This window comes from Geospiza fortis, unplaced genomic scaffold (genome assembly GCF_000277835.1).
Source record: "Geospiza fortis unplaced genomic scaffold, GeoFor_1.0 scaffold130, whole genome shotgun sequence".
Lineage (NCBI taxonomy): Eukaryota > Metazoa > Chordata > Aves > Passeriformes > Thraupidae > Geospiza > Geospiza fortis.
In genome coordinates, this window is record NW_005054300.1 from 11426249 (window position 1) to 11451493 (window position 25245).

Genomic DNA, 25245 nt, shown 5'->3' on the forward strand with positions numbered 1-25245 from the left:
CAAGGGAATGCCTGGGGAATTGCCCAGGGACTGGACTGAGTAATCTTGAGAGGCAGTCTTGTACTGCAGCCCCTCTCTGGTGTGACATCAACAAGTTTTCCCTCTTTACCAGATGAACTGATGGCAGCTTGGTCCCAGGCTGCTGGGCACAGGCATTGCCTGGCCCTTGAGATTGCACAGGCAGGAAGGAGACTGGTCAGTGGAACTGGGCACTCCTCCACAGAGACAGGGATTTTTGGGCAGATTTTTAGGTGATGCCACAAAAAGGGAGCAGGATGGGACATGCTCCAGAGGACTGTGGAAACAGCCCTTCTGCTCAGGTTAGCATCATCTTTTAAAACAAACATGCCCACTAGCAGAGAACATTTCGCCAGCATCCTCCACCCACAGAGCCTCCTCAGCAGACAGTTCTCCAACATCCTCCAACTAATTGACTTCAGAGCTTGTCATAGGGTCAGTGGGCCGTGGAGTAGCTAAGAGGGGAACAGGAGAGGTGGCTTCAATTAGGGCTGGGTTGAGAATGATTGGAAGAGTCATAGGTGGCACCCCAACCTGCAGGGGAGAGGCAAGAGGCTGCAGAATGAGTGGTGGCTGTGCTGTTGTAGGAGGTATGTCTGTAACGGGGCTTGACTTTGTTGAAGCTGATGCTGGGAAGGAAGGAGAGGCAGAGGTGCTGATGGTGGGTGAGGCAGGTGCAGTGGCTCTCTCAGACTCTGGAAGAAGGAACAGACAAAATAAATCCTTACACAGCTCCTGACAAAGTCACCTATTAGCTCACAACTAAGCAGGGCTAAAATCAACTTGGGGGCCTTTTCAGACTTGCCCCTTCATAGAAGGCGCTGAAGAGCAGGGGTCAATCGCAGGCATTCTGCCCACCCCAATAACCTCAGCAACAACTTATCCATACAGAAGCACATTTCACAACACTATAGGCCTGGTCACCAGAGATCATGCTAAAGCAAGGAAAAGCAGATCTATGCCACCATGCTGGGAAAGTGATTCCAGAAAAAAGAAAACAGGACTCACCACTGACACCTGATTCACATGGCTTCTCCAAAGGAGCCACATGGGTGGATGGTCTCACATCCCCCACAGGAGAAGGGGGCACTGCAGACACTATTGTTTTCTGATGCTGCTGCTCCACTGGTATGTTGGGGACAGGATCTAGGAAGACAAAACATGCAGTGAGACCACACACCAGTTTACTCACTCCTTTCACCCTCCCTCAATTTGCCCTTGTGCCAAGCTCCCACAGCCTCCTACAACTCATTTCATCAGCATCCAGGCACTATGGCGGCTGGGTACTGGATAAGGTGCAAGTACTGCTCCAAAGTACTTTGCTAAGATTTCCCAGCCTCTGGTACCTTGGATGACTGTCTGTTTGAAGAGCTCATCCCGCAGCCGAGGTAAGAAACAGTCAATGCGCTCCCAGGTGATCTCCCAGAGATCTGAGTATCCTGTCCGTGAGTCGGCACTGTGGAATATTCCAGCCGTATCCATTACGAGCAGCATATTCTTCAGAGACTCTGGAATGGCCTCCAGCTATAATCAGAGACAGCACAAAGAATAGACAGGTAGCAATGAACCAAAGCTCAAAACAGCCAATGGCTTGCCTTGGAAACTGGCCAGGGCAAGAAACCATGGAACAAAATGGTTTGGAAAGGAATAAAAAGTTAAAAAAAACCCCAAAACCCACACCAAATCGAAACACTTTCCAAGTTTAGAAGGTTAAAATGCGATAAATGGTTGCCCAAAGGACTCCATCCAGCACCTTACCAGTAAGTCACTGGAGCCAGCATGCATATATTTGTCCATAAAATCCAGGATTGTGAGCCACAGGGCAGCAAAGGTGGTCAGTGAGAGCAGTGGGGAGAGATGCTGTAGGAATACCTGGCAGAAAACACAACTACTGTCAACAAGCAGTATAGGGGCTGCTGCTCACTGACAAGCCAATCTCACAAATCTGGATGCCCCCTCCTTGTGGCAGGCTGGGAACATGTACAGGACTGGCCTGAGGATGCCACAGGCCTCCACTCTTCTGAGCTGTGTATGTGAAGGAGTGGATCTTGTCTCCTTTGTGGAAGGCCACTGCAGTCTGCATCACCCTGTCTTCTAGCCATTCTAGACCTCTGCCTCAGGTCACAACTATCAGCTTGTGATGTGCATCATTTCACCTCAAGAATAGACTGTCTTCAACTAATGTTGAGTGAAATCCTTCTCTCTATCATAAAGTCACAAACCTCTTCCTGACAACTTTTCCAAGGACTAGAATCATGGAGACAGTTCTGGAAAGAAGGCATGTTCTAGCAGCTGAAGCTGGTGCAGAAGCCCAGCACTGAATAGTCACGCTAGTACCCTGACACCTGTCCAGATCAGAGATGCTGAGAAACAAACACAGCAAACAGTTTGGTTTTCTCAAGGAACATGGTTTCCCCTAAGCTTCCCTAGGCAGCAGAGGTGTGCTCACCTTGGAGAGTAGTGTTGAGGCTCTCATCCTAGTTTCTTCCATCCCACCAACATCAGCTGGGCTGATGTTCTCAAGTAGCTTGGTTAGCAGAGGAAACAGCACCTGTTGGATCCAGCACATGTATATTTCAGAGCTGAAAAATGACTGATGAGATTTTAATAGACAGCCTTACAGAAAGGCACTGGCTTTAGGGACTGGTGAATTCTAGGCAGAGGATATGATGGAAGCAATGGGATGTGCATGAGTGGATTCACTTCAATACTCCAAAAGGCCCTGTCAAAAGCCTAAGCAGAGAGGAACTTTTCACAGGCCAAAATAGGGAACATCTTGTCTGTTGCAGTGAACAAGCTTCTCAAGAAGACAGTGCTGAAGTAGGACAACTCTCCTGCACACAGCTTTGCGCTTCATGACAATGCTGCCCTGCTCACATGCTCATGCCAGGTAGGTGGTTACCTTGTTGAAGCAGGACTCCCATTCCAGAGCTTCCAGGGCCTGCAGGTCATGTACCAGGAGGGCCCGCTGCAAGTAAGTGAGTGCTTGCATCCGGATCTGGCGTCGGGCATCACAGCACAGCCAGGCAATACCTGCAAGAGAGGGATTCAGGGCAAAGCCCACAGGGAGAGCGTCACATCCCTACTTCCCCAGTTCAGAGTAAAAAAGTCTAGTGAAGATCAAAAACTCTCTGTGGAATAAAAAAAGGATTATACTTGTTCCAGGCACAGACTGGCAATCTACTACCAGATCCAGAAACACGGTGGCAGCTAACTCATCCTAAAGATGTTTTTCCAAATCTGATCCAAGTTCTTTTTCAATTACAACAGACCCTAAAAACAACCTCTGCCTGTTTTCTGCAGTTAGTTCTTGGCTCCTCAACCTTCCTGCCATTACTTTGGAAGAGTGTCTGCTCGCTGTCATCACCAGGGGATGGCTTTACCCTGTAGCAGAGGACACCAGCAGTTGGACCACAGTGTTCGGGAATCCGCTGTGATTTTCCTGGCTGCTGTCTCCAGGTGTCGCTGCTCCTCTGCCCAGGAGCTATAGATGCCAGCTGCTCGCGTGTGCAACGTGTGCATGAGGTCCAGGAGCTGCAAGTACACGGCACAGTAAGAAACAGACAGAACTTTAAATTTTGAAGCAACTCTGATCTCTGCTGTTCTCCAAACAAGGCTAAAATGCTCAAGCTACTCAAGCCTGCTTTCTGTATTTACACAACCACACATAGTTAGAGAGATGGTGTCAGGCCCTGCTGTCTGTGCCCTCCCTAAGTGGTCAAGTGCCAGGTATCTTCAACAAGATTTATGTCAGTTCAGTAGCCATGTCAATCCCATCCTTGAGGAACACCATTCAGTCCTGTCTAAAGGAAGAATGGGCTCTTTCCTGGCACAGAGCATTGACTCTCCCAGGCAGAGGGATAAACCCAGTGGTTCACCTGTGCAGTCCAGAACAACTCTGCGACTTTTTTTTTCTTAAAAAAAAGGTATGTGAAGCACATGCAAAGTTCCCTTGCCTGTATGGGCACATGACAGCACTTTAGCCAGTTTACTACTGGACTGAGACCCAACATCCTGGCAGTCAGCAGGCCTGTGCCTTCACACCTTTAAAGTACCAGCTGGGGAGAAATGACTCCCTTAGCCCAGCCCTCTCTGCTTGAAATTCCAGAGCCTCAGCCAACAGGGCTTTCCCCTTTCCTCAAGCTCAGATGCCCTGTCAGACTCCTTGCTAATCCTACAGGAACCTCCTGTCTCCAAATGACCTTAATCCATCTTACCTACTACAGTGACTCACAGCTTCAGACCTCCTCCTTGCTTTTCAGAGGACCTCTCTCTCCATTGCTAGTCTGCTTTTGCCAGTACAAATTGCAGCCTTCCTCTTTCACCGCAGAACCACATATTGCTCCCACAGACACTCTCTGCTATCCAGTGCCCACTTATCCAGGATGCAGCCCTCCCTTTCCCCACAAAGAATTCCAGTGATTACCTAGCCAGGCCTTAAGAATGGGAAAGGAGAGGAGGAAATCCTTGCTATACTTACGTCCTGACTAACCTGTAAAGACACAGTGTGGTAGCTGGCAGGGATGCTCTCGTCCTCGTCCTCATCACTGTGTGTGTGTGCCTGGTGCTGGCTCAAGACCCGGGATCGCCGTGTGGAGCTGTCTTTGGGCTTTTTTTTTAACCGACTGGATTTACTGTCATACCTGTGGCTCTTCCCCCTCTTCTCCTGGGACTTGTAGCCTAGAACATAAAAGGCAAAAACATTCCATATACAACAGTCCACTACAAAATGTTCTGCTTTTCAACACACAGGGCAGCCACCTTTCGATATCCCCAGCAAAGGTCCTGTCCTCTGAAATGACCACTACCTGCTTGAAGGGGACCCAGTGCCCTGCAGGAACAACTTCCTGCAAGAGCTGATACTGCTGTCTCCACATCAACTCCAGATTTCCCCTCCACCCCAGGGAGGGGGATAAGAATAAGGTCCCTGCTGCTAGGAGACAGAACCCTTTTGTCCTGGTAGACCATTTTCTTTGGGTTGGGGACTCATTTCATGACAGTATACTTCACACTGCCTGTCAACTGGCCACCCCAAGCTGAATCCTGGTTGACAAGTGAAGGGCCATCTTACCCCCATTCAAGCTGGCCTCCACGAAGATACGTATTGTTTTGACACAGAGTTCAAAGTTCTCAGGTGTAACATGGGCAGCATCTCGCACGATGAAGGACAGGGACTCCACACATTTCATGAGAGACTTTGTGTCATGTGGGCCCAAATCCAGCCCCACCGTCAGGCTGTACTGGTTGACGAGAGGTGAGGGACCCAGCCTGCTGAGCCCAGCAGTGGATCTGGAGTTGTCGATGTCATCTTTGCCCACCTGCAGGTCACAGCAAGCAGGTAAGCAGGAGAGGGTAGCATAATAAGCATCATCTCATGCTCACACTGAAAGAGCCTTTCTTCAGAAGCCCACAGGTAATGTTTCTGTACGGTCCATTTCCCTTTCTTCCTCATTTGCCTCAAAGCTTTCTCTTTTCCATCTGTGTCTCTCCCTATCCTGCCTTTACCTTATCAGCTCATCTTAATTCTCTTTTCTACAGTCTTATTCTTTCTCTCACTACCACACCCTCTGCTCACAACCATGGTGGGGTAGTCCTCTTTGGCCACCAGAAGCCCCTGACTACTCACCACCAGCCAGCCACTGTTCATGACGTCCACATCTGTGACCGAGCGATGCATCTTGCCTGGCTTCCCGTGGTCTGTGTACACCTCAGAGTCAGAGGTGTAGCCACGGTCCAGGCTCATGTCACTTGGGTGATAGGAGGAGGACACCTCGCTGTCTGATTGAGCACCTTTAAGACAAAAGACATGGGGTTTGGATCAAAGCCAAGTCAAGAACTTGCAAGAGTAGCTGTGGATAAGGGAGAAGCAATCCAGATCAGCATCGACCAGGAACCACAAGTGGTTATTAGTATGCTCTACACCTGTCAGATCTACCTGCCCTGACATTTAGGATAACGTTAAATTTCACACGTCTCAAGAGAGAAGTCCTTGCAAGGGACAAATTTAAGTTACTGATATGTTATTTAGAAGTAAAAACTTGTTTTCTCCATTGTTCAACACCATCTAGAAACTCATCAGCAGACAGACAGACAGAGCGCACCAAACATTTTCAGGAGGTAGAGAACTAATGTTTTGACTTGTAAGGTGCCAGTTTGCTCTATCAGCAAAGACAGAAGCAGTAAAAAAAAAAAAATTGAGAGAGAGAAGAGGAGAAGAGGAGACAGCTCTGCATTAATCCAGAGGGCAAAGTCCATAAGTATTTTTAAAACTCATGCTTCTCCCATCTGTCCAGCACAAAGCATCAGGACCTATAAAAGAAGTTCTAGAAAAGCAAAGAGAAAAAAAACTTTCTGGAAAATTCCTTTATTGCTCTTTGCTTTAGAAGTCTGAAGACATCACCTTCAAATATCCTGACAGCTGGCTAAAGCAAAACTGAACAATTTGCTGAAAAGACCACCTTTCTAACACAGTCAAGAGAACTGAGAAATAGTGCATTGGTCTTGTAGGAATGGTTCTGTGGACTATTAATGCAAATGGATCTGGAAATATAACTTTAAAGAACAACTCATTTTATGAGAACCTTGAAAAGTGGACAGAAAAGAGTCAGTCCCACAAAAGAAGCCAATATGAGAGGAACAGCAGCTGGGTTTACATTACATGCCCAGATAAGAGATTACGGTACCCAAGGCACCAAACCACAACCAGCAGAAAATGTTCCTTGGGTAGAGCAAAGACCTCCTACAGCTGCCAGAAGTGATATCAGTTTTCCTCCCACCACTCCCCAGGGACTAGCACCTGGATTGCTGCTCACTGAGTAGGAAGAGATGGCAGAATAGGGAGAGGAACAGACCATGAGGAGTGAACAGCAGGTGCTGGTCTTTAATCTTGCTAATGTAGTTTAATATCAGCTTTGTTTTCTTGCAGTCCCCTTTGCTAATTGAAAAGCTTGAGGAAGCAGCTGCTTATCTGGCAGGCAGGCATCAGATTTCCTAGGAAAAGCTGGCCTGTCTTACCTGTGTCATTATCTGCCCTTGCTGTAACCTGCAGGGCTGTGGGTGGCTTCACCCCAGACCCGATGCACTCCAGGAGGGTGAAGAGCGTGTACCAGTCATCCCCGGAGTGAATATTGGCAGCATTGGTCTTCAGGAGCTCGTGGAGGCCATAGGCAACCTCATGGCTAACTCTGGACAGCACATTTGGCTTCATCATAAGTAAGATACGTAATGAGAGGAGAACCTGGCCAGAGAAGGAGACAAGAATAACAGACCCTATTACTTACACTGCATTCTCTAGCAATGTACTCCTTCATCTATTAGAGCTAGTTACAATTGCTGTTTGTTGTTACCTGCACCACAGATTGGTTAAATATGGGTCCATCCAACAACAACTGGTTTCCTGTGTCACAGGGTATAGCCACAAAACCTCACTAACTGCCTTTCAGAAATCCCTTACCTGTGCGCTGATCTCCTCTCGACGGAGCAGTCGAATGGCCAGCCTCAGCAGCCCCACCACTGCCCTCTCCACCAAGAAGCAGAACTCCATTGCATGGATACAGAGGTGATAAAGGTGGTCTCGGACAGTTTGCCAGACACAGGTCACACGGTCCCTAGCCACAACAAGGAGGAGGGAAAGGGTAGAATGAAAGGACATGAGACAAGCAGGATCCAGCAATCTCTCCCACAACTCCAGACAATCCACCATTTCTTAACTTCAATAAAAATTCCACTTGGGAGGTACAAGAACAGACATATTGAAACAACAAAACGATCAAACTTCTTACTCATTACTTGCAAAGCAATCAGGTGGGAGAATTCTCCCTCTGGAGTTTAGTTTATATTCTCCAAATTTCAGGATATCAAGCACTAATTCATGAGCTAATAGCCTTTCTGTTTGCACATGTTACAGTGGAATTGTTAAGCCCTGAAATTACAGCCACATGCTGCTTCAGCTGATGAATCAGAGACATAAGGAATTCATTCCCTGGACCCAGGCAGCAACTGCAGTAAAGCAGGGCTGCAGCAAAGCAGGGACATTATAGTGAATATGCATTTATTTCAAGGTCATACCTATTTTCTAGAACAATCCGCAGAAGCATCTCCAAGCAGAAGGCTGCATCTTCTTCATCATATGTCTCCTCATCAGGAGTCACAGAGATTAGAGCCTGGAACAGCCATGGTATTTTTATGAATCACAAGCTCCCAAAAATGGGGAACCAACAGAATGCTTTGAGTCTGGCCAAAACTGTACTCCACTGCCTAGTGAGGTCATGCATAGTCAAAGGGAATGGATAAAGGTCAAGCTAAATCTATGGGAAAAATAATTTTTTTATTATGCAAAATGCAGTATGAACTTGAAAGATGTTAAACTCTGACAAAGTGCCTCAGATGAAGAGGAACTGATATCCAGCAGCTTCTTGCTAATAAATATGTGAAGTACAGAAAAAGCAGGCATACGTAAGAATGACTACAAATACTGGAGTTATGTTCTCAAGCCATCGGCTTGTATATGAAGGGAGAATTCCTGACAATTGGAGTAGGAGCACAATGTTCCCCCAGAACTGAGATGACACTCCCCCAGGGAGATGAGCTTCTCTAGCCCAAAGGCTAATGTGTCCAGCCTTATTGTATCTCCCACAGCAGCCAGGTACCATACTACTTAGGGACACACTGTCAAATATTTCTCTAGAGCTCTTGCCTTTAGAGTGGCCTTTTCGAATTCTCTCATTAGGTACAGAGCACACCTGAAAATCTTTAAGCTTTGGCACAGAACTACAAATACTTGCCAAGAGTTCTCAAGGCTCTGAGAATGCATTCCACAATTTAATGTTTTCTTCTACTGCCAGAGCAATTTGTGTGTGCCAGCACAGAAGTTACTTTTAACAGGTGAACTAAAAGCTAGTTTCACATCCCAAATAGTTCCAAGACCTCTGAGGACAGAGGAGTTAAGTGAGTACACAGCACATATCCACTATCATGCATAGCACATTTGGTCCACTACCACCCAGTCCCTTGCCCAATATCTCTCTCACCTTCATGAGCTCCTGGAGGGATTCAAGTTGGAGAAATTTGCTTTCTGTGATCAACTTCTCAGGATCACATTGCTGCAAAATACAGAAAATACAACTGTGCATCTGGGGGTTGTGGAAGGCATACAAACAGATCTTCCAGAAACACATCATGTTCACAGGAAAGACACAGATAGTTTTTATTATCTGGAGGAAAACTTCTTCCAACTAGTTCGTTCTTTAACATCAGTTACTTTTAATAGACCTGATCTGTGCTAGACAGATTTTATCAGATGACTCCTCTGGCCACACTGTGGTCAAACTCCAGGTTCAGATTTTGCTGGCACCATATACCTTTACACTGTCTTGGAAAAGATTAGTTGTTTGAGAATTCATTAACTTGTCTTTAAATATAGGACTCTGATGGCCAGGGCAGATCCCAGCCTGAGGAATCATTCCTGTTTTGATGTGTTAGCACCTTTGTGCACAGCAGCACAAAAGACTGTTTAGCTGTCAATCCAGATACGCTCTTTTGTAGATTCTTTCAGTTCTTAAGTCTCCTGTTACCTGCAATACCGCCAAGCAGCATGCATATTTATACTTCTGTTGCCTGTTACCCACATAGTATGGTCACCAAGAAAAAAAATCAGATTCTTCTACAGCCTATGGTTACCTTTATGCATTCCAAAGCTGCTCGCTTTGCCTCCTGTGTTTCTGTAGATGGCCCTCTCATACCAGACTGCTCTGTCCCACTGAGGGTGAGCCAACTAACAAAACTCAGTACTGTTGATTCACCACTGCAATTCAGAAGACACCAGCATCAGTAAGAAAACAAGAAATCATGTTATTTTCCAACCTTGGTACAAAAAAGACTGCCTGGGGCATCTACGCCACTCACCGGTTGGATGGTGTCTCCTCACGCTGAAGATAGATTTTGCCATTAGGATCCACAAAGTCTTCAACCTGGAACATAGACCAGGACATGCATATGACCTCCCAAACCCCGTTATATTTCTCTTAGTGATGAAACACAATACCAAACAGCCCATATGTGTGCAGTCAAACTCAGCTCTTCACCCCACTATCCTATCAGTAAAGTGCCACCCTCATCTGGTAACACCAATGCAGGGCTCTAGCACTTCATGCCTATAAGCATGTCCCTCTTCTGCACAACATTCAAAATTTGTTCAAGTAAAACAAATGCTGGCATTCCTCAAATCTAACAAGAAATAAAATGAGAAAAAAAGAAACAAGCTACAGAAGAAGCTGCACACAACTTGAACACTATACCCTTCAGAGGCTTCCAAGTTCTGTACATTATGAAAGCCAGGTCTTCGCAAGAGAGGTCTCCTACTTTTGGAACTGGCTCTATGAAAAGCCAGCTTCCCACTCTCCTAGCTCTTCAGTTATCCACCAGCCAGCTAATTATTACCTCCACCATGGCCTTGGGCAGCAGCTCTGCTCGGAAAAGCTGTAGCATGGCCTCCATGATGTTTTTCCAGCCCTCTCGCAGAATGTCACCATGGCGATGGGCCAAGTGAAACACTGTCTTTGCCGCAATATGGGCCTTGGGATTACTTCCAAAAACAGTGGGCAGGTTCTCAATAGACTGCAGGAAAGAAGAGGCAGTGGTAATCAGTCAGAAAGATGTTTTCTTTTCAACAGAAATTAGGGCAGATGCTTCAGAACTGGTTATGGGAAAGATAATAATTCTCTGTACAATGCTTGGATAACTCCTCAGCTCACATTCACTTTGCACATAAACAAGGACAAGGTACCTTACCAGATACAAGTTAAATCACTGAACTTGACTTTTTATATCAACCTAGATATAAACGCCCCAAGAATGACAACTCAGAACATTTTGAAAGTGCTTGCTGAAAACCCACTAATTTATCCTGCCATAGAAACTCAGCTCAGGATCAAAGCCTTCTACAAAAAGCACCACATCTCCTCTGGAAGCAGCAATTACTCTGCTGTGCTGTTAGAGAAGGAAACTGTGGCCAAAACCATTATCGATTTGCAAAATTACTCCTACCACTACCTAATAGCAAGATTCAAAGTAATTCAATCCTAACAGGGAGTCTCTGCCAACGATTGCTGCATCTCAAATCCTCATAACCTGTTCAACACACTCACAATTTCAAAATACAAAAAGCCTGCTAAGTCATTGAAGCCAACCAAGCATACACTGCCAAAGCAAGGAAAAAACCAGCAACCATGTCATCTAATATCAAACAGTGTAACATGCTCCATGATTCTGCAGTTACTTAAAATCATTGCAATCTTCCTTTTGAGAAGAGATGGGCTTTGCCATTCTCTTGTTTATGTGGACAAAATCCATACTTATCTCCCCACCGAGAATGGAAGAGAAGACAAGGGACTGAAGGAGTCAGTGTATCCTATCTCAGATTTGAAGTTCAGAAAAACTATCCCTTGCTTCAGCCAAACTGATGGAAAAAATGTTATCAAAATGGGTCTTTGATTTAGAAGCAAACTCCATTAGAAGTGCCAATCTGAAATCTGGCAGAAATGTAACAACCAATTTGGGTTTTTTCCATTGTTGCTATGGGGAAACTACATTAATACACGCATCCCTGAAGTGTCAGGGTGCAAACAGCAATATGCCTGATTTCGCTCTGTGGCAAGAAGCCACATCACTGAAAACCACACACACAGGTTCTGCTACTACTTACATACTGAGTCAGTATGAGTCTTAATTATGGATCATGAAGTGGGGCACTCATTCTTCCTAATCACTTAAAGACCTTCCATGTTCCTTTCCATTTCCCTTCTTTCAATCAAAATGGCCATGCATAGCAATTGCAGTGCATGGAGAGGGATGCTTGCTTTGACTCTTCAGTCCTCTGAAGATGGCTCCTCCTTCTCTCCTTCCTCCAGACTCTTAAATATTTGTTCAGTTATCCTATTCCACTACTGTCTCCAAGCCTTACAGGAATTTAGGACAGCAGAAAGAAGTCTATGTACTTCGAATCTGGCCAAAGATAAGAATTCAGCCTTCTTCAAATCCAGAAGTCCCTGATTCTATGTCATCACCAAAAGACATGCTTACTTGATTAACTCAGACCTGAGACTGCTCAAGATTCCAGTCTCCCAACTAGACGCGATGCAGCTGGCAATAGCTGGTGCATCTGAGGGCTTAGTCTAGTCTAGTTGCTTCTGCTGTGTAAATCTGTGTCAAACTGTTTCATGGCAGACATTCTTCTGCTTGTGTTACCTATTGGAAGTCTCAAGGTCTGGTGTGCCTGAGGATGAACAAATACTGCAAATCTTTACTATTGTGAACAGTGCAGGAAGAGGAAATCTTAACACAAATCCTCTGCTTGGGATTTGTCTTTTAAAAAATTCACCTGTCTTGGCCTTTTTACTCCAATGCTTTCAGTCCTGAATTATCTTGTTTCCCTTTCCTATATGTGTGGCAATTCTGTTCTGCTCACTGTGGGTCTTGCATTGGTTCTGAGAGCAATACTGTAAGATCCTTTGGGAGTTCTGACCCTTTACAGGAATTGCTGTCAATTACTCCTTAGTACAGAGCATGGTCTGCCCCACACTGTCTATTAAACACTCTGGGGAAAAACAGGTGGATACTGTAATATACATATTTATTAGAACAATAAAGCTTACACTAACCACAGCACCTTGAATTTATTCTCATGGTACACTCCAAAGGAAGAGTCTTCAGGGCTTGCCAAATGTGGGGCTAACAGCTGATCTGATTACCAGAGTCCACACCTCAACTGACAATTCAAAGCATTTGTTTTCTAACCCCTTTATGCTTATGCTGTGCATCTACATAGCTCCTACACTTTGGAAGTACATCTCACAAAACACTCCCCCCAGCACTGCATAAACCCTGTCATTGAATAGTCAATATCTGAAATGTATGAACTTGCTTGGGATCACAGGGAGATAGGTGAATAAATAATTCTACATCAAGGCATTCTGCTCTGCACAAACTGATACTTGTGCCTAACAGAAAATTTGCATATTTGAACCTGTCCCATGGAAGTCCCACTTCACTACACATTTCCCGTTACTTCCTCCAGAAAACTCTGGGCAGGGGCTGATAGATACCTACAGATACAATGATAACTAAAATAAGCAAATATTGCTGCTTAACAGAGGAAGAGAGCTCCAGTGTAGTAGAAGTCATGCTTTTTTCCCCTCTTTGCAAACTTACCTCACTGCTGAGAGCTGTAAACTTGCACAGAGAAATTATGAGATTGTCAAACACATCACTAAGGCCATAATGAGCAGAAATCATTGCACATTTCCTGAGAAAAAAAGAAAACAGAAACTAATGTACTAAGTCAGCACAGACAAGTCTGTCTACAGGACAGCAAATCTGAGACCCTCTCTGTTGACATTTTAGACCTTCCTCTCCACCCATTCATAATGAATGCTTATGTATAGAAGTCTACTATTATTGCTTAAATAAGCTCAATCCTTATCCATATATACTGATACTTGTCTATGTTGATGCAAAAATCAATTTAAGGTGAGTCTAAACAGACAGACCACTTGTACCTGAGCATTATATCCAACCTCCTGTCCTAACATAAGAGAGTTGCTGAGATTGGTGGTAGTGTTGAAGTCCAGTTTCCAAGATATCATGGCTACAGCAGTGCATTGACAAAGCATTGCAACTATGCTTAAAGTGTCCTTTGGTCTGATCTAAGCATGACCAAAGATCATTTCAATAGAGTTGCTCACAGATGGCAAGTTTTTGAGTACTGGTCATCTTGGAAGGAAAAAAATCCTTCCAAAAAATCCACATCCCATTCAGCCACAGCTATGGGATCATACAGATGAAAAGGTTTTGTTCCTACATGGAGATTTTGTCAGCATCACTGTGCCAGTTGAGTGACTTCTCCCCCTCACTTCTAAACAGCCTAGCTGTGTCAGTAGGTCCTTTAAATGTAACCAGGTTGGAGTTTAAAAATATGTACCCTGGGCACTTTAATTTCTTACAACACAGCAGTCAAGCTAAACAGTGACTGGCAAGCCAGAGAGACCAAGATGGGATGAACTGACACAAAGGACAGAACACTAGAGGATCATAGGTCATAAAAAAGTGCTTTTCAATTGCTAGGAAAAGCAACATTTGATTTTCACTGTGATGTCTCTCCAGCAGATAAATAGGAGCCAATGGTCTCACTTTTACTCTTCTGGGTTTCTATGAAGGTAAGAGTCACCTGAAACCAGAGATAGCCTTCTGGATTATTGATTCCTCTAAGCTCTTGTCAAAAACATAAGAAAGTGCTGCAATGGTGGGCCCCCATGTCATGGTGAAGAGGTCATGGTCATAGCTTCCAGGAGGCACGTGGAGAAATATTCCCTCATCAGTGGCACCACGATGCAGCAGGACATTCCAGATATAGTTTTCCTTCACCAGACCCGTCTGCTCTTCTGGCATCACTATCTCATCATTTCTACAAGGGAGGAAAGCAGAAAGATTGAATTTTTCATTCTGAGCCAAACCTAACATTTACACAGTGTCTTTCATTACGTAGTCCCAGGGCTAAGCAATACCTGTTCTGGAATGATTTTGCCAGCTCCTGAAACATTCTGTTTTCCTAGGCCTCCCTGCTTCACCTGCCCTTCCTAGATATCCTGAATATAGAGTCTAGTGGTTCTCAGAATCACACAGCAGCAACTGTGCAAGGTCAGTATTGAAGAAGCAGGTACCTACTGCTACAAGTGCAAAACACACCACATACTGCCATTAAATGATGGGAAATTCTGGACAGCACACTGGCAAAGCTTCAATCTCCATCTAACTCTCACTCTGTTAGAGTGCTCTATTTGTAACATTATTCCCAGGTAAAATGAAATAGTTACATTGCTGCAGTCACCAGTAGGCAAGAGTATCTTTGCATAAGAATAATGGAAATATTCATATTATGCCAAAATCAAATATTAGAAAGGAAAGTAGTATAACATTAAAAATAAAACAAGAAACCAAAAGTATGATGGGGGATTTATAACCAGGGTACCACAGCTCCTTACTCTAACTAGGATGAAGCTATACAGTAATAAAACAATTATGATTAATGCCAAATACTGCTTGCAATCCTAGACTAAAAAACATAAAGCTTTTAAATATACACTCTCTAGACTTGGTTATCAACGTGCAAGAGAAAATCCTCTGCAAATGACCAACTAAGTGAACAAGAGCCTCAAAGCCACTAAGAATAGCAGATAACAGCCAATCTGAAGAGTCTTTCTGCAACAATCAAAAAATAACATACTTCAATTGCCAAAGAGGCAATTTTCATGTGCTAACAACAACTATAAAACTGCTCCTGATTTATGCATAAGAAATAAGCTCTTCTCAACTTCAGGTGCTGGCATATTTTGACAAGAGCTGTTATTACTGGGACAATATAGGGAAGTAAGTTTGCAGTAAACAGTGCATTATTTCTAAAATTTCATATATGATTGAAATTACCAGAAGCAAGTGAATGAGTTTACTTGGCAAGTTTCAAGAAAGGAAAACGTGGGCAAAAGTGAAATGCTAAGACCCTGAAGAGATCACACACTACTTCATACAGATGGTAGTGTTATTTTTCCCCCTTAATAACACAGATAAATATTCTTCAATCTCAACTATGACACTGAGGCAATCTGAGATGGAGCAATACTGAAATGATACATCAATTATTCCAATCGTAGAACATACTGGAAAAGCTGAAATATCTGGTGAAGGGGGGATAAAGGGAAATAGACTGGGATAGAGACACTGGGTAACATACATATTTGTATATGCTCAGTGTACTACTCAAAACATTAAGAACATCCTCAGGGGAGAGAGGCCAATCAAAATTAGAGCTCTGTTTGAAAGTACAGGCATCACCCCACCTTCCTGGAGAAGGCTCAAAGGGGAGGGTCAGCCCAGGCACACTGTCCTGCTTCCAGCACCAGCTACTGCCTGCCACTGCAGATGGAAATCAGCTGAGACTCAGTCACATCCTGTCTCATCAGAGATGTAATCCTCTCAGCTTCAAATTGGCTGGGCCTGGATTTATCAATTTACTGATTTTTGAGCTATTATTAAAGCTTCCCACCCAAAGCTAGCTTGTGCACTAAAGGGCCTCAGCCACCAGGAACTCTCTTCAAATACTGCTCTGTATGCCAAGAGCTTCAGGGGTAGCAGAAGAAGCTGGTGCCAACAGCAGCCTCATATGAAGAGCTCAAAAGCAGAATATGTTAAACAGAGACATAGACACATTGTGTCAGGGCACAAGTGCTGCCCTGGGGATGAGATTATCTCTTGAACAGCATAAAAAAGTACTAAAAAACTCTAAAGGCCTGGTCTAGAGAACAGAGCTTTCTTATATACAGCATTTCACATGTACTGGTCTTGCTCAGCCATTATTTCCCATATTCACAGAAGTAACATATTTTTAAAATTTATTTTAAGATCTGGATTAAGCTACCATGGCAAAAATCCAAGACACAAATCCATGTGTAATTGCTGTGACAGGCTTGTTTACCACAACCCCACACAGAGCTGGAATTTGGTCTGAGGCAAACAGGCACATGACTGGTGAGTGTCTTCTCCAGGTATCTCACTGACCCAACAACTCTGCTTTGCTCTCTGAATACATGGAGATGGGCAGGCTGAGTCTTACTTGATGGCATGATACATGTCTTCCAGGATGTCCTGTTCAAAGTCTTTGCCTCCATTCACACCTTTCAGGTTCTTCCGAAACTCCTGAAAAAAGTTACACCAGTATTAATTCCTGGTATCTCCAACTTTAACTGTTTGGCTAAGATCAGTACTCCACTTGTTTTTCACGAGGCCAGGAGATTTTCCTGCATTTTTCAACATGCAGACTCAAAATTCAAAGGTCAATTGCTATTCTTAGTGGGAGCAGTGTGCAGCACCTCCTGTCTATGCTCACAAGAAAAGAGCAGAGACACAACACGTGCTTAGCTGAGGCTGGACATCAGAATGGCAGGCCTGTACCACTGCACTGGCACTCACATGACTTGAGCTCTGTAGAAGCTCACAGCAGTATAACAATCTTCTCTATGTTACTATGTCTGAGGATACAGATTGCTCACAGAAACAAGCCTCTTGAAGAATTTGCTAAGTTTTCTGGGAAGTTCCTATTTCTTCAGTCTCTCTCTTGCCTACAGCTGCTCTCTCATATTGTACTCAGCTGTGGTGCTGCACACCAGATTACTGCGTACATGAGTGAAGAAGGCCAAAGAAAAGAGACAATGCTGCTGAGATAAAAAGAGGTACTACACTGTTTTCAAAACCAGAGAAGACAGATGCCTGCACTGGCAACACCCACCTCCAGAGTCATTGGGACATTCTGCTTGCGGACGTTGTGGTTGTGCTGATCAGTGTTCAGCATAATAACTGCATAGGCCAGGGCAAAGCAGGCATCACTATTAGCAAACGGAGACCCGTTTGATTTCTGAAAGGCAAATATATGCACAAATGAATCCTACGGGAACAGTGATAGCAGTGACTAAAAACAGCCATTTTCCTAACCACAGTACTGAATCATCTCTGGGACAAACAAAAATCCCAGGTTCTGGCTCCAACTTCTAAAAAGCAGCCCAGGAATCTATTTACCCCTGCCAGCTCCTACAAAACAACAGCTGCTGCTTGCAGAGCAGTTATATAGGCCATTTGATCTGACATGCCCACCATGGCAAGCTGATGGACAAGAAAGAAGAGAGTTTTGAGCTTTCTGCCACCAAGTACACACCCTCCAATGCTCTGTGAAGGCTTCTAACAGTCTCTGAATTACAGGTGCCTCTCCTGGTAATCTAAAGGCCTCTAGATAAAGTCGTAAAGCTTCATCCAGCCTTAAACCTTGGAAGCTGAAAGTCCTGCAAAAACAATGAAATGCAATGAGAAGCTGAAACAGGATGGGAAAGGTAAGATAAACTTAATAACTACAATCTTGTTTGCTTAGACAGTAGAGAGGAGGGTGAGGAGAGAAGAAAAGAAATATACCATGAACAGCCAAAAACAATAAAGGAGAGTCAACAATCTTACAAGTGATTATGCAATTGTCTCTCCAGTCTTCACAGAGACTGGCCCAGCTGAAAGGCACTTGAATATCATACTTATACATATTTAAGGTGCTAACATATGCAAGAGACACACAGAATTAAGGCATGTCAGTACAGAGAGAACCAAGTGATAGAAATGCAATGCTTCCAGGAACTACTATTCTACTGCTTTTTTTATTACTAAACTCTTAACTTTCACTGTTTCCTGTCTGAAGAGATTCAGAAGCACACTCACCCAACAAAGCTTTCCAGCAAGTCTATGTTCTTACGGTCACTCACAAATTCCCCAATCATCTTTTTGTCCAGGCGAGGATTTTCCCGTAACCACCTGGCCACTTCATTGTTGTCAATGGGGGTGGCAAGAAGGTTTTTCTCCTGCAGAAACTGTATCCCTTTCTTTGGTTTTTGGTTGAACTGCTCTGTGCCGGTTATCAGGAGCTGCAGGAGACAATCTGATAATTACAGCTTGAAGTGCATTTCTTATTTTAGATTGTTCTTGGCATTTGAATCAAAAACAAAACAGAATTAAAATCAGCCTTAGCATGATCAAGTTTACTGTACTGCGTAATCCAGGAAAAATGCTAATGAAGGACAGAAAATCTGCATTCATCACAAGGTTTACCATCAAATAGTACTGGACAGAGTAAGCATGAGCTGCCATCTCCGAAAAGCTTTAACGTCTAACCAAGCAATAAGCTCTGCTGCTTCAAATGCCTCACCTGCTCTCATGTGTAAACACAGCAGATAAACCCCAGACATGTGGCAAGATCAGCCCTACCCAGTTATAACAGCAGCACTGCTCTAATGTCCTTTCCTGTCCCTTTGGCTCCAGGTTCTCATAACTACCTCACCATTAGGAGTCAGGCAGCAAGAATCCTCAGCACTTATTCAACGTGTGTCAGAGATGGTCCCAGGAACATCTGGTATTCCAGCCTGACAAGGTTATTTGTAGTCTGGGAAGAGCAGATACATACTTGGTTCTGAAAGGAAGTCACCTAATCTGCCCTCCTAGGAAACTAGACTGTACCATAGTCACAGTGTAATAAATCAACTAAGAAAGGGTTAACTGGATGTTCTTGGTGCTGTTCAGAAAAAACAAAAGCACAAACAATGGTATGAACTTTACTAAGGAACTAGAATAAATGTCAGTTCCCTGCTAGCTCCTATCATGATCAGACTGCTAGCAATGACCTAGTGAACTAAATTCGTGACCATCATGATTACTACCTCCCCTGGGTTTCTCAGTACCTCAGAAGCCACCAACCCTCTGGTCTCTGCTTCCCCTGCCTGTGTGAGCATCCTCAAAACTGCAATGAAACACAGACTCTGAAATAGCATGGAGTGCACAGAGACCCAGTGAGGCCATAATGAAAGAATAACCAACAGGCCTGAAGGGACTGTATAACATTGGCAGCATTTCTATTCAGCAGTAAATCCTGAAACCCAAGACCAGGGATATTCTATGGACTGGTTGAGTCCAGAGACTTCTTAAAACCACTTGAAAGGAGACCGGACTGCTGGCAATTTGCAGCGCATTTACAGTCATGTCAGTCTTGTGCTTCTGAGCTTCTGGTCACCACCTTTGGAAACACCAAAGAAAACTTTCTGTTTGATGCACAGTTTATTTTCTGCTTTTATGTAGCTTTTTTCTTCCAACTGTGGTAATGTTTAGTACTTCGGAGGTTAAAGGAGGTAGAACATGCTGGTGCCAGGTCAGCATGAACATAACTAAACCTGAGTGTTTGGTGCGCCCTTTTTATGTGCTTAGGATGAAACCACTAGGAGATTTAGAGTCAGAGAACAATTTTCCCTGGGCAAACTCAGAGATTTATGAACATCTTCCTGCCCCCTACTCTTGTTTTCTTCTAAACTTGTTTTCCAGCAGAGCAAAGCCACAGTATTACCAAAGGTTTTCAGTTAGAACAGAGGAAGCACTATGCAAGCTCCCTTCTCAACAATGGACTTTCACAGAGTCCATCAAGCAAAGCTGCTGTGAAAGCAAGATTTAAGGCAAAATTCAGTGCTTCCTTTGAATACTGTGCTGATGATCAGTTCCCCCCACTGTCCTCGTGGCTGGGGAAGCCAGTTACCATTACCCCACTGCAGCACTCTGCTGCAGGTAAAGAAAAAGATTTCCAAGTATTGCAGTAAAGTTCCTAGAGAGAAACCAATGCTTTAAATTACACTCAGATCCAGAGACTGCCAGAGTGTATCACAAAGCACAGACTAGTATGGCAACAGAAGAAAGAGATGTATTGTATTTTCTTCTATTTCTGATTAAGTTTAAACAAATATGACCATCAATCCCTTATAAAAATGTAAAATAAAACCACCTATGCTGGAGAGAGAAGCCAGAAGCCTTTTAGTCAGATACAAATAAAAAATCTTTTCTCTTTTACCACCAGTGAATACTTTAAAGACATTACTTTCTTTTCTACTATATCATCTCCTTACCCACAACTGGTATTGCCACTCATATTTCATCCAGAACATGCATTATTTTCATATTGAAATTTAGTAATCTCTCACACCTGAAATGAACCTACCTACCATGCATATGTTGTGCAAAGAGAACAAAATATGTCCAAAGAATATATGTGAATGAAAAAAAATCTCAAGAAACACACAACAAAAAAACCCAAAGAGTCCCATGCAACCCCTGGGGACTTAAGATATATTCATCCAGCGTCTCTGGAGGTGAAAGAGCAGGCCAGTACCAGGTATTTGACACAGGACAGCAGATAAATATAAAGCCATTAGCATGGAGTACCTTTATCAACACTAGGCCTAGCCCAGGCCCACTCAGGGAATGGAAAATTTGTATAAAGTTCAGACTACAACTTGGACTAACGAGGTTCAAGGAAACAGACTCTTAAAACAAAGAATGGCTTTACCACAATCAAAACAATCTTTTTGGTCATCCTTATGACCAAGCAAACATAGGAATTACTAAATCAGAATAGCAGACCAGTTAATTTCTACTGCAGGCCTCTTGGCACACTCCCCATTTACATATTTGATAAGAGTAGTGAAGCTGCTCTTTTTGATCAACCTACCTGATTATCTCCATATAATAAAAACTAAATCCAGAGACTTTCCCACCCAGAAATCAGATGGACCTAGCTTCCAAACTGTGCCACAAAATTTCCCAACAACTCCTGCAACCTTCAGCACAACTAAACCAGAACAGGTAATAATCACTGCTGTCTCTACAGTGTAGCAGGAATTTCAGTGGCTGACTCTAATTCTGATCAGCAGAACTCAAAATTTCTGAGGTATGACCACTCATGCAAAGCTCACATGGGATGGGAAATGAGAACACTCAAAGATCCATCTGTAGTATATTTCAAACCATACCTTCTTTTTGTTCTTAATCTGCATAAGTTCCTGAGGACTTGGAAGGATACAAGAAAATCGAGTAGGTTTCCTGGGGATACTCTTCTCAGCTAGAATGACAAAGCATCATTACAGTCAAATCTATCCCCAGAGTAGCACTCAGGCATGAGAGTGTCCCATAATAACTTTCAGTCATGGAGCCTTTGCTGCAATATGCTGTCCTGCAAATGGCAGTCACACTTCAATTTAATTACTACATTCCTCCCACCCACATTTTCTTCAGCATAATTGCATAGTAGCTTCTTGCCCCAGACAATTTCACACAGACACAAGATTTAATTTTCTGGCTGTTTTGGCTACCTACATTACTGATTCCCTGGAGAGCCCCTACCTTCCTTCAAAACTCTAAGCACTGCTATGAATTCACACCTTTTTGACCCAAAGCGACCCATCAGATCTAATGCCTCCCAGAAGACATGCAACACCTAGTAGGCATAAACAGCACATATATAATAAACATACATTCACCATATACCTCCTTCCAATTTTGAGCACAATAGCTACAATGGTCCACACTATAACAGGACCTGTCAGCAAATGTCAGGACCATTCTAGGATACAGACGCCCAGGGTACTGCCAAGGCTATTACCTGCTTCACTCCCTCCTTCTAGCTCCATGCAGCTCTCCTTCATCTGGTCAGCCATAAGGCACCCACTGGTGGGAGGACATGTCCCAGCTGCCTCTGAGACTGCACTGGAAGATTTTCCCTCACTGAATACCCTCTCAATATCTGTAGATGTTAAAACAAACATATAAATAAGCAAGCAAACAAAACCCACAAAAAAATCCCAAACCAAACATCCACACAGAAACAAACCCATAAGCCAAGGAAAAAAGCTATCAACAGAGAAATAATGAACTGATCACTCTAAATTGAACATGTGCTTATTCAAAGGAAGGAACCTTCTAGTAACTTTGTAGTATCCTCAGTATTTTGTGTACATGAATTCCATGGCATACCCTCATTCTGTTGTGATTGCCAGTCTTGACATGGCCTTTATATAAAGCTTTGTGAGAGACAAATTTTAATATCTGCTATTTTTACAAATAGCAAGGTTATTAACATCAGTGTGTAGTTATAAAATGTGTGACAGGAAGACTGAAAACATGTATTTAAGGAGTTTACTATGTCAGGAACCAAAATGAGATCTCCAAGTTTAGCACAAGACTAAGCTTAATATTAAAATATTAAAGAAAGTGTTCTTACTATTGCTTGCTTCTTTGGTGCTGTTGATGGTTTCTGGGCTGGGTTTGACAACTTCCTTCTCTTGTTGATGTACGTTACTCAGCACTTTGGCCTGGCAGTGTGCCTCAGTGCTATCTATCACTGTCAGCAATGCTTCCAGAGACAGCAGATGGACAGTATACAGCTGTCCAGAAACTGGAAAGGCATTCTGGGAAATAACATGTAAGTATTAGTCAACTTTCACATCTCTCTCACCATAACAGGGCAAGTAAGTTTTCCCCCACCGCTTGGGGAAGGCAAAAAACTAGAACAGAACACCCTAAGCTTTCTAGCTTGTATTTAATAGTTTATCTGCTCTGATATTATTAAAGCCTCATGACTACTCTTTTTCTCTTCTGCTTCCCAATGTTCAATCCCTTCCTCATCTGCCCAGCTCACTCACCCCAGACCCTTTGAGCACTCCCACTGTTCAGTTCCGCCCTGGCTGCCCCTCCCTGCCCCTGACCCTGCCCGGTTCAGCTCCGTGGAGAGCAGCTTGGTGAGCTCCTCGAACAGGTTGGCACAGTAGTAGTCGCAGTCATAGTTAATGTACAGCTCAGTCACAAAGCTGGGAATCCTCCACAGCTGAACAATGGCTTCCAAAGCCATCTCCTTCATTTCATAGGGCATCTTTGGGTTTTCCACAGCAATTATCTCCATCAGCTTCTTGATATACATCTGGCAGAAACACAGGGCAGCTCAGTTTAAGGAAAGAAAAAAAAGCAGGACAGTGAATAGCTTTGAGGACTGCAGAGGGAGATTTAAGCTTCACCTTCCCCCATAACATTCCATCTTTAATTATGGCTCATTCTGAAGGAGGCTGTAAAAAGGTTTCAAACAATTCTACTGGATCTACAGTTCTAAAAAAACAGTCTGAAGGCAGGCAGCATAGTATACCAGTCTCCAAGAGATTGGATTTTCCAACAGAAAAAGGCCTACACAGCCTACCCATAACACTGAGTCATTTATACAAACATAATTTGACACTTAGACTCTATTTTACTCTTCAGATGTATGCATTTAACTGAAGGCCAGCAAACTATTATGAGGCACCCAGTGATACCAAAAAACTCACCTCCAGCTGGAATTTCAGATGCTCTCTCATGCTCTCAAAGAGAAGAAAGCACACCCTGAGGGAGGCTGCATACAGATTGAGCCGTTCAACACTCAGTAGCTGAACAAGAAACAAAAAACCCTTTAAGAATTACAAAGACAAGTCATTATGTGCTACAAGTAGCAGTACTAGGGCACTGCAGGCATCACCTTCAACCAGCCAAAGCTCCATACACTGCCCTCCATAGCAATGACACTTTAAAAAACAATCCCTTGTTCAACTTCTTGGTTCCACTTTTTCTAGTGAGGATGAATATACTTAATTCTCATCTGTGTGTGGTAACACTTTACCTACTACAACTTGGTTCTTCTGTCAAGTCCACAGAGACTCTTAGTGGTGAAGGAACTTGGGAGAAGACCTGCCTCTGAGATGACCCCACTGCAATTAATAGCTTGGTATCCCCCAGAAGTTCGGCCTACTACTAAGCTGGTAACTTGCATCCATAATTACCACAAAATCAATTTGATCAAAACACAGTGTTATTCCACAGTAACAGTTCATTCAAATCACACTCATCTTTCTTGGCCCTGATCTGCAGAAAAAGAAAACAGCATGACAACCTCTCTGGCTTTGCAATAGCACCATTTGGTGCAATTCAGAATGCTCACTGCAGTGCAGGAGAGAGCTTGTTTGCAAACCTGCCAAACCTGATAATGCTAAATTTCAATACACTCTCTGATGGACATTCCTATCTGACTCCCCAGTGCCATGTTCCATGTGAGCACAAGCCAGACTCACTTGAAACAGGTGCCGGCACAGCTCCTCCTTGACGAGCCCCAGCAGGGACTGGCAGTTTGCGATGGGTGCTGACTCCAGGGCCACGGTCAGCAGCTGCAGCCCCATGTGGATCATCACCTCGGAGTTGTGGCGGTCATGAGGGTTGGTGAGCGAGATGAGGAAGCGGAACAGTTCTCTGATACATGGCAACCCATATGGGACCAGAGCTGCTCCTGGAGAAAAAAGAGAGATTAGCAATCTAAATTTGCTTTTTGTAGGTGCCTAGCAAGTGTTAAAAATTTAATTGTTACAGACCCACTAAGGAACAGGAGCTTATCAGCCTCTTAGCAGGAAGTGAAATAGAACAGTGGAAATGAAGAAGGACTTCAGCACCATTGCCCACCTCTCACCTTCTTTTTGGGAAGACTGAGTAAAACGCACTCCCCGGGGGTTTACATAGTCCATGTCATGAACTGAGGCAGAGTCAGAATGTTCTGCTACAGATGTGCACTCCTCTAGGACCTCAGGGATAGACTCGACAGAAGCTGACTGGACCTTCTCCTCCCTCAGACTTTCATTCTTCATTGAGATGTCATTTGAGAATGAAAGAAGCAAAAGAAGAGTTAAGCACTCGACAAGTGAAAAAAAAGTCTCATTTGTTTGCAGTTAATCTGTAACTATTAAAACAACACAGGCCACTAATGGAAGA

General features: G+C 43.8%; 1 protein-coding gene across 2 annotated transcripts in view; it reads right to left on the reverse strand.

The window, feature by feature from the left end:
* Nucleotides 1–2: 2 nt before the first annotated feature.
* Nucleotides 3–25245, reverse strand: part of GBF1 (golgi brefeldin A resistant guanine nucleotide exchange factor 1) — a 92403-nt gene continuing 67160 nt past the window's right edge. Inside the window, exons 10-39 of one of the 2 annotated variants that reach the window (XM_031064108.1) lie at nt 24947–25115; nt 24558–24769; nt 23781–23879; nt 23191–23383; nt 22688–22876; nt 22070–22210; nt 21441–21529; nt 18319–18521; nt 17774–17897; nt 17351–17476; nt 16679–16761; nt 14240–14476; nt 13225–13318; nt 10456–10632; nt 9922–9986; nt 9697–9820; nt 9048–9119; nt 8086–8180; nt 7472–7625; nt 7033–7255; nt 5645–5808; nt 5090–5336; nt 4511–4698; nt 3402–3552; nt 2921–3051; nt 2468–2569; nt 1777–1890; nt 1365–1542; nt 1027–1164; nt 3–713 (exon numbers count right to left, since the gene is read on the reverse strand). In XM_031064108.1, the coding sequence (XP_030919968.1) occupies nt 427–713; nt 1027–1164; nt 1365–1542; nt 1777–1890; nt 2468–2569; nt 2921–3051; nt 3402–3552; nt 4511–4698; nt 5090–5336; nt 5645–5808; nt 7033–7255; nt 7472–7625; nt 8086–8180; nt 9048–9119; nt 9697–9820; nt 9922–9986; nt 10456–10632; nt 13225–13318; nt 14240–14476; nt 16679–16761; nt 17351–17476; nt 17774–17897; nt 18319–18521; nt 21441–21529; nt 22070–22210; nt 22688–22876; nt 23191–23383; nt 23781–23879; nt 24558–24769; nt 24947–25115 (4569 nt within the window). In that variant the 3' untranslated portion in view covers nt 3–426. Of the gene's footprint in view, nt 714–1026; nt 1165–1364; nt 1543–1776; nt 1891–2467; nt 2570–2920; nt 3052–3401; nt 3553–4498; nt 4699–5089; nt 5337–5644; nt 5809–7032; nt 7256–7471; nt 7626–8085; nt 8181–9047; nt 9120–9696; nt 9821–9921; nt 9987–10455; nt 10633–13224; nt 13319–14239; nt 14477–16678; nt 16762–17350; nt 17477–17773; nt 17898–18318; nt 18522–21440; nt 21530–22069; nt 22211–22687; nt 22877–23190; nt 23384–23780; nt 23880–24557; nt 24770–24946; nt 25116–25245 lie in introns of both variants that reach the window. The other variant, XM_031064102.1, reaches the window with a different exon arrangement.